The 9,055-nt window shown below is 39.8% G+C and overlaps 1 protein-coding gene across 1 annotated transcript in view; it reads left to right on the top strand.

Annotated features, from left to right (window-relative positions):
• The first annotated feature begins 1,714 nt into the window (after positions 1-1,714).
• CD28 (CD28 molecule) overlaps positions 1,715-9,055 on the top strand; it is a 29,318-nt gene continuing 21,977 nt past the window's right edge. The window contains exon 1 of the mRNA XM_027123492.1: positions 1,715-1,918. Coding sequence (XP_026979293.1) covers positions 1,729-1,918 — 190 coding nt within the window. The 5' untranslated portion in view covers positions 1,715-1,728. The remainder of the gene's footprint in view (positions 1,919-9,055) is intronic.

The raw sequence follows: 9,055 nt of genomic DNA, 5'->3' as shown, positions 1-9,055 counted from the left end.
GAAGTGTAAGTGAGCCATAACCAAGGACAAATTGCTCCAAAGGGCAGAAAGATATACTGGTATGGGTGGGGGTCACAAAGACTGTGTTTGTGAGAACATTGAAATATGGACAAAGCGGGTCTATTAGGAGGGAAATACTTTTGATCTGTCATTTATCAGACAAAGAGGGAGGGGCACGAAGCCTTCTTTCACTTCAGCTAAATCATGAGAGATGGTCAATGTGGCATTTGAAAATAGCAAAAATTTGGTGACAATACCAGGGGATTGTTAGATAACTTATGAGGTGATTATATGATGAAATATTATGCATCAATGTCAAATGATGTTTATAAAGAATACTTACAGGTCATGGAAAAATATTCAAGATAAAACAGATAATAGTATAGATCTGTTGAAAATGATAAGTAAAACCTCATATTAAATACGTAAAAATCTTAATAGGAAAACACATGGAAGGTGAGGTGAGTTTTGTTTTACTGATTATTTTTGACATTTAAAAAAGTAAAATGTATCTTTTTTCTAAATTTTCTATATGTAATATGTCCTACTTTTATAGTCAGAATAAAAATCAATACAAATTGTGTTTTTTTAAAAAAAACCACATACACAAACCCCAAACTAGGGTAGTCATATAAAGCTTAGGGTTTTCAGGAAAGCAGAAAAATGTTACTGGAAAGTTTTTGAGAAAGCCATCGAGTACAGGATCCTGACCCAGGTGCCAGAAGAGGAGAGTGGAGCTGGCCACGCCAGGGGGATGACCCTAAATGCAGAAGGCTTGGCCAGAGGGCAAGGGCACCAGCCTTGGGGAGGCTGCTACGGAGCCTCCTTTCATGCCTGTCACTTAGCCTGAATGATTCCTTGAGGGACATGGAGACCATGAGGTACCAGTGGGCTTTTGGTTACCTTACTGTCCTCCTAAGGACACGTGATACTTTTTTTTTTGTTTTTTTTGCTGTACGTGGGGCCTCTCACTGTTGTGGCCTCTCCCGTTGCGGAGCACAGGCTCCGGACGCGCAGGCTCAGCGGCCATGGCTCACGGGCCCAGCTGCTCTGCGGCATGTGGGATCTTCCCGGACCGGGGCACGAACCCGTGTCGCCTGCATCGGCAGGCGGACTCTCAACCACTGCGCCACCAGGGAGGCCCGATACTTTTGACTCTCCCTTTGCTTAGGGGACCTCCTCCAGATGGTCAGTAGGTGGGGTGCTTGCAAATGTGTTTCTCAAAGTTCCTAGAAGTGAGACGGGAAAGGCTTGGCATAAACTAAGCAGTGTGTGCGCTAAATGCTCCATGGGGCCGCTTACATCCAACACAGACGTTCAATTTCTAATATTCATAACTGCTTTCAACACTGATAACAAATATTTCTCAAATCCTCAATATAATTCTTATTGGTGCCTTTTGGACACAGTCTATCTCCATCCTATGAAACTCTCTCCCCTTTTAGAACACCTTGTTTTTCTACCCTTACATTCCTGCTGGATTTCAAGCACCCATTTTTCACAGCTCTGACACCCGTCCACAGAGAATGATTTCCATGAGCCCATTATAGAGTGACTGACATTGTCTTTCAGTGACAAGAAAACACTTGCCTTTAAAAGAAGAGGAAAAGTCAAAAGTCATCAAAACAATGTGATATCCTGTGTGAAATGTTGCAGTCACAAAAGTTTGAGGTTTGAGTCCCTTGATCATGTGCCCCGAGGGAAGTAAGTGGTTTGAGTCCCTTAATCATGTGCCCTGAGAGAAGTAAGTCGGTGGTGGTGGCTGCGGATGACGAGTCAGGTTGCTCAGGTGCGTCTCCAGCTCACCTCACACTTGGGCTTCTCAGGGAGGAGGGGCGGAAGCCCTGGCCCACCGTTAGCACGATGATCTTCAGCCTGCTCCTGGCTCTCAACTTCTTCCCCTCAATTCAAGTAGCAGGTAAACAATTTTGATTTCTTTTCTCCCCCAACGTTTTCGTTTGAGGTCTTTGGTTCATTTTCAAATTTCAAAGAACTCATGAATTTGGGCATTTGAAGTGTAGTTTTTGCTATGAATGGCAACCTGTTATTTAGAAACCCACTGATTCTCAGACTATGGCCAGCAAAATATTTTAATGAACTGCCTTTGGAATTAAATCAGATTTATTTAGCTCTCAGTTGAAAGTGTCCCAAGAATTGTTAGCTTTTGTCTATACATATATATTTTGAAATGTAAGAAAATTGCTGTAAGCAGGTTGGTTCTGAAAGCTCTGGACTTGGATTGCCTGGATTCACAGTACAGATCCATGTCTTGCTAGCTAAGCTTAGGCTAGTATTTAAACTCTCTAAGCCTCAGTTTCCTTGCCTGTAAAATGGAGATGATAATAACCTCATCTCAAGGTCATTGTGAGGATAAAAGGAAACAATCCATGTGAAATGTTTAGCACGGTCAGTGCTTGGCTAGCAAGATAAAGGTTGCTTGTAATTACCATGTCTACCTGAACTGAATGAGTGCCAGAATGAATTCTGGAGTTGTCACAGAAGCTGGTACAATACAGATGCTAATAAATTAGTTTTTTGTTTTTTAACAGCTGGCTGAAATCTGTTTTCTTAGTTGAAATTCTTTTACGTTTCCAGTGGTGATGGGGAGAGACTAAAAAACTTGACACTATCACAGTTAACTGCATTTCAGATGAGGAGATGGGAGTAGAAATGTTAATTTGGCTAAGGATATACATATAGGAGTTATTGGAACCAGGGTCTGAACTACTTTAGTCTGACTCTAGAGCCTGTGCTTCTCCGCCTAACATGATGTGCTTTATAATTTCTTAGCTCCAGATATGTCCAAGGTTAAATCATCTTTGGAAAATGACAGTTCCAAACAGAAAGAGTTTGTTGCGTATGTGGGCTGGAGTCAGATGTTTGTTCAACTCGTTCTCAGAGTTAGAAAAGGGTCCCACTTGGCTCAAAAATTGGACTGATAGGGGTTAATCAGCATATTGAAATAAGGATAGTTATTTTCCCCTTGAAGATACATTGAAAGGCCAGTATCTTCCATTTTCCTTCTCACTTATTTTGGTAATGTGGGGACTGCATGATTTTTTGTTGTTCTTAACTATCATGTACATGATCTCCAAAGAATATAATTACCCAACCTGCACAAGTACGCTAGCTACATATATACCCATCCATTTTGTTGTCTGAGGTGCCAGTAAGCACGTTTACAAATTGTGTATATTTATAAAAGGTGTTGATATAATAAAAGACATGAACAGGTGATGAGACAGGTTACGCTCCAGTATCTGGAACCCAGTATTGAGAGTTACCAAGTATATTTAAAAAGAATCTTCAACATCGATTTAAAAAAACTTTGTTTTTAAGGGATCTCTAAAATTTATTTTTAAAGAGTATTTAAAATTTCTTAATTTATTAGGCAGTAAAGAATGGGCAGAAATGAGAGAGAAGCCTCACTCTGACAGAAAACTTTAAAATTGGTAATTGTACACAAAATACTTTCCTCTGTGGAAAGCCATCCATCATCATTTCATTCGCTCTCCTTTGAAGATATTTTTTGTAAGACTCAAAGCTTTATATTCTTCCTTTAGAAGATTTATTAAAAGGGGGATAGCTAGAAAAGCAGTGAAGAGATCACACACATGGAAACTGTTTTTGACTTTGAGGTGCTTCTACTTTTCAAATGCCAACTCACCCCCATAAAAACTTTTAAGATTTGATGCTGAGTGGCCATCTAATGAAGTAGGAAAGGGGTAGAGAAGGCCCTTTCAAAATGTCGCTTCCAGTAAGAAAACTTATGAGAAAAAATAATTACAACATACAAAAATGTCTAATGATCCATTCTAATCAGTGGTGCAAAATCGTCCATGTGCTTTTTGTTTCTGTCTTCACCCTCCACGAAGAAGTTACAGTTAAGGACATTTGCTGGTCACAGTGTACTTGTCCTCCCTAGGATTGTGAGAGACTACTTCTATGTCTGTGTTGAGATATGTGTGTGTATGTGTTTGTGTGTGTGTGTGTGTGTGTGTGTGTGTGTGTTTGAAGAACAGTTTTTCCCCCGACTAATTTAATAAGTCTAACTCATTGCCTCACAGCATAGCTTAAAATACTTATTCTATGAAGTATTTTAAACCTAACCCAATGCTTCATGATTAATAACACTATAGAAAGATCTTTATGGCTAAATTAAAGAAATATGACTTAGGAAGCATGAGAAAACCTTAACTTACAGTTTCTTTACTAACATGACATGTTTTCTACCAGATAATTGTGCAATTGAGATCCACAATAGAGGATTTTGTTGGATTTTGGAATATGAATCCAGCATAGAACTGCAGCCCTTGAAAGGGAATCAATTCGTGGTTGATGATAGAAGCGTGCCAATAATATATAGCATTGTTCATAGGTTTTTCAGCCAATATTGGTTATTTTTCAGCAAGCTAATCATCCATGATAAAGGCAAAAATCAGGACAACACATTTTTTTTTCCACGAGAGCATTTCTTTTCATTTCTTCCCAAACCTTAGCAAAGAAACTGTCAAAAACGGCCAATTCGAACACAACTGGTTTCTGCAGTGCTTCTGCATTCCCCCCAGCACTTCTTTTTCTGAGAGAGGCACAGACGGCAGGAAAACGATTGGTATTTAATAAAAAAAATCAGCAAAGCAAGGTAATTAAAGACCTTATTTTTAGTTCAGCAAATGACCCCTCTGAGGTAGTTGTACACAAAAAGAATCATTTACTTCTTTCAGGAAAGTGTTGCTCCAAGGCGGGGCTTGGGAAGGGAAGGTAAAAAGATGGACATAGAAAATGCAATGTAACCAGCAGCTTGCTGTGTCTACATGACACCCCATACACAGTAGCCAGTTCTTCTGACTTAAAAAATTGACTGGGTGTTTTGTCAGTTCCAATAAATTTGATGGACATTTCAAAAGTGTAGCCATTGCTTAAGAATTGGTTTTACTCTGCTTTCATACCCTAAGATACTTTTTTTTTTTTTTTTAAAAAAGGCAACCATCCAGAAAGAACTTTTACAGCAAGGAATGTAAAATTAATACCAATATATCTGTACCAGGAAATAGAATGAGTCATTTTCACAGATAGATCAGAAAAAGAAATGAATCTGTGATCGTTACTCTGAATCTCTCACATTCAACTCTTTACTATGGGGGGGTGGGGGAGGATCTCGCTGCCTTTCCTTTAAACATAAACCTTCCTCCTTTTTAATATCCTTACTCTGTTTTCATGAGTATCAAAATGCCATGTGACTACCATTCACCTTTTATCATGGGTGGCTATCTTCCTCCAAGTACTGCCTGCATGCAGTGTGTTGACATTTACAAAATGAAAATTATGCCACCAACATGGCAGAAGAAAATTCCGTTTGTGGTTTATCATCTCTAAAACAATAGCTCTTTATTAATGCATATAGGCATTGATAAGGATACACGGTTCATTGCAGACTTTCTTGTCTGAAAATCAGAGGGCAGGCCCTCCTTCAGAGCACAGTTATTTATCCTTTTTCCTTTTCATCTTGGTTAAAGTTTTGTTTGCCTTTTTCTTCAAGCCATTTCTTATTTATAAAACTTCACAGAGGCTGGGACTTTTCTTCCCAGTAGATAGTTTAGCTGAACTTCAGGAAAAAAAATGATATCTGGGTGGCTTTGTGACAGACTGAAGGGGTCTCTGGTTTTCTAAGACTTGTTGAGGAATCTACGTCTCTTTTATGTTAATTTCTTTGACCCTTTTTGGTCAATGACATGATGTTGTCATCCAAAAATGTACCCAGAACTTTCGGTCTGAGAATGGTTGCATGAGAATTGGTCCCAGAAGCTGGAGGGAATGTAACCCAAGCCCTACGGAAAGTAGGTGTCTAATTTCTTGCTTATTACTCTCATTTTAATGACTCTCAACACTAGAAGAGAGGTATCCTGGGTGGGTTCGAGGGCTACTCAGCCCATTATTAGAGGATGTGAAAAAGAGAGTTTAGACTTCTTGGGCCTTAGGATTTCAATGCTGATTTCATAGGCATCTTAATTCTGTGTGTGACCATTCAGGTTATGTGAGTTTATATTTTCATTCTTGGAAGACGAATGCATGGTGGTGGTAAATTTCTGACTTAACTCTGAGCTGCAGCTTTATCTCTGCATCACCATTACCATCATCTTTTTCATTTGTCATCATCTTTATTATCTTGGGGACTCTGGTTGCCAAGGTAACCAGGTTAATGGTTCCTGATGGTGTCATAAGAGTCACCCACTCACCGTTCACTCTGACCTCTAATCTAATTGTGAGCCCCTTTCTGCAGTATCTGAGTCACCTCTCTGGCTTACAATCCACCACTTAATGTGTTGATTATAACAGTAACTCCTAGTCATTACCCACTCTCTCACACACAAGAATCTAAATTAGTGACATGTCTTACATTTTTAACAATGACATGGATTCCCGTGTTAAGGACTTAGGTGGGTGTTTCTTTTTTTTTTTTTTTATAAATTTATTTATTTATTTTTGGCTGTGTTGGGTCTTCGTTTCTGTGCGAGGGCTTTCTCTAGTTGTGGCAAGCGGGGGCCAGTCTTCATCGCGGTGCGCGGGCCTCTGACTGTCGCGGCCTCTGTTGTTGAGGAGCACAGGCTCCAGACGCGCAGGCTCAGGAGTTGTGGCTCACGGGCCTAGCTGCTCCGCGGCATGCGGGATCCTCCCAGACCAAGGCTCGAACCCATGTCCCCAGCATTAGCAGGCAGACTCTCAACCACTGCGCCACCAGGGAAGCCCCGGTGTTTCTTTTTTTTAAACTTGAGAAGATAAAGGGCTGTGCTTTTCATTTCTTAGGGATACTTGACATGTGATAAAATGTCAGCACATCACTGTGGCTGTATTTGCAGCTTCCATGTGACCTGACGACTTGTGTTGAAATTCAACAGTACTAATAATAAGGGTACATAATTTAAGACCAGCTTCAGCAATGTTGAGTCCAGGAGGGTTCCATTTCCAATTCACAGACTCTATCCCATAGGAGGTGGATGAGACTGGGCACATAGGAGGAGGAGGAGAATGTTTCCTCCCACCATGAGGCTCCTGTGGGGACTAAAGCAGGGTGTTAGTAAGTTACTGTTCTCTAAAGTTCCTGCTCCTTCTTATGCTTTGGGAAGACAGATCTTCTTTCATGTGCTCATTCCATAGGTATTTATTAACGTCTTCTACGTGCTATTTTAGGTTCTGTGACTGGTACAAAAACCCAGTTTGAGCTACAATGAAGTTAAAAATGAGAACTGTGAAACCTTTCCAGAATTTTTTTTTCTCTTTCGGTTTAGGACCACTGTGAATGATTTCCTATCCATGCTAATTTATTTCATGGAAAACAATGATAAGCCAAAGCATCCACAGAACTGTTGAATTCAACCACAGACAGTTTTTAGAGATGGGAGGGAACTTAGACATCTCTCGATGTATAGAAAAGGAAGTTGTGTTGATGGTTCCTCGAAGATGCTAATAGAAAGATGACATTGCAATGTTTCCTGACATTTTGGGATGCTTTTAGGCTGGACCCATTTTACTTATCCAATCTATCTCCTTTTATACCCCAATACAAGATCCTTAACCTAAATACTGAGGGTTTCTTCAGTGTCTCACACACCTGCACTTTATGACCTTTCTGATACTGTTTCCCTTTTGGAATTCCCTCTCCCTTTCCACACATCCAAATCCTACTTGACTTTCACTTTATATCTTTAGTGCAAGATCCATCTCCCTGAGGAAGCTTTCCCGGGGTATTCAGCCTTTACTACGGTCTTATAAGAGGAGCCCCAATGGGGGTGTAACACAATCTAACAAATATTTATTAAACCTCTGTTATATTTTAGTCTTTATTGGGATCTGAAGGAATATAAAAAGAGGAAAAGAACTATAAAGACTTCATTAGCACACAAGAACTGCTTGTGTAATTAATCAAGTTCTCTGTGCTTTTACAGACTTCAGATCTAGTTGAGAAGACTGTATGTGACAGGATATAACAGCTGGAAACAGATAAATAAAACTTGGCAGTTTCCTACCTCATCATGCTATCTGATGCCTTAATGGCTTTGCATATATTATTCTTGTAATCTGTTATGTCCCCTAGTCCTCTCATCTGAAGAAGTCTTCTCTGAGACCCTACATGGCCAAGTGAGGGACTTCCTTCCTCATCAGGGTTCCTAAAATTATTATTGTGTGTTGATACATCTGTTTTTTCCCCCTAGACTGTGAGCTTCTTGCAGACAGGATCATGTCATATCCATCCTTATAACCTCGGTACTATGTACAGTGCAGGAATCATTGTAGGTGTTGGACAAATATTTGTTGAAGGAAATGAATGAATTAGTACTAAAATGGGGCAGCATAAAATAAATAGTAAGCTTTTACGGAAAGCTGGGAATTAAGCTGGACTTTAAAGCTAGATAGGATGTGAATGCATGATGTTATTAATAATAATTGTCAGCTAATATTTATTTTGCACTTATAATGTGCCAGACACTGTTCTATGTGGTTTTCCCTGTATTAAATCATTTATTCTTTCCTTAAATCCTTTGAGGTAGTTACTATGATTATCTTGTCTGTAAGATGGGAAAACGAAGGCATGAAACAGATGGAACGACTTGCCTGTGGTCACACAGTAATCGAGCCAATCCATACACACTTGTTCCAGGGTTCATGTTCTTACCAATGCCATGTTGCCACAGGAAGGAGAAGAAACACAAATGAAGAAATTAAACCAGGAATATCATTGCATGTTCTTGGAACAGTTGACCAGTCTGAATGTATAGAGGCTTGGAGAGGCAGGGTAGAGTCAGGTCCAGCAAAGGATTGAATACTGATAATAGAAATTCACACTTCATTTTCAAGATACTGGGAAACAGCTGAAAGTTTGTGGAAGCAGGATGGTCTAGAGTGTATGGAGACTAGTGACCAGGAGATCATGTTAGAACACTCTGTCACTTTGTCAGGAAGGAGTGACTATTCTGAGAGATGTTTTGAAAGTAGAAATTTCAGGACTTAGTGCCTAGTTTGTGAAAGAGAGGGAGGGATAAAGAATGATGCCAAGATT

Source organism: Aethalodelphis obliquidens, unplaced genomic scaffold (genome assembly GCF_003676395.1).
Source record: "Aethalodelphis obliquidens isolate GAN/ISIS:26980383/991018 unplaced genomic scaffold, ASM367639v1 scaffold2, whole genome shotgun sequence".
In the NCBI taxonomy this organism is placed as follows: domain Eukaryota; kingdom Metazoa; phylum Chordata; class Mammalia; order Artiodactyla; family Delphinidae; genus Aethalodelphis; species Aethalodelphis obliquidens.
This window is presented reverse-complemented; position numbering and strand designations above follow the sequence as displayed.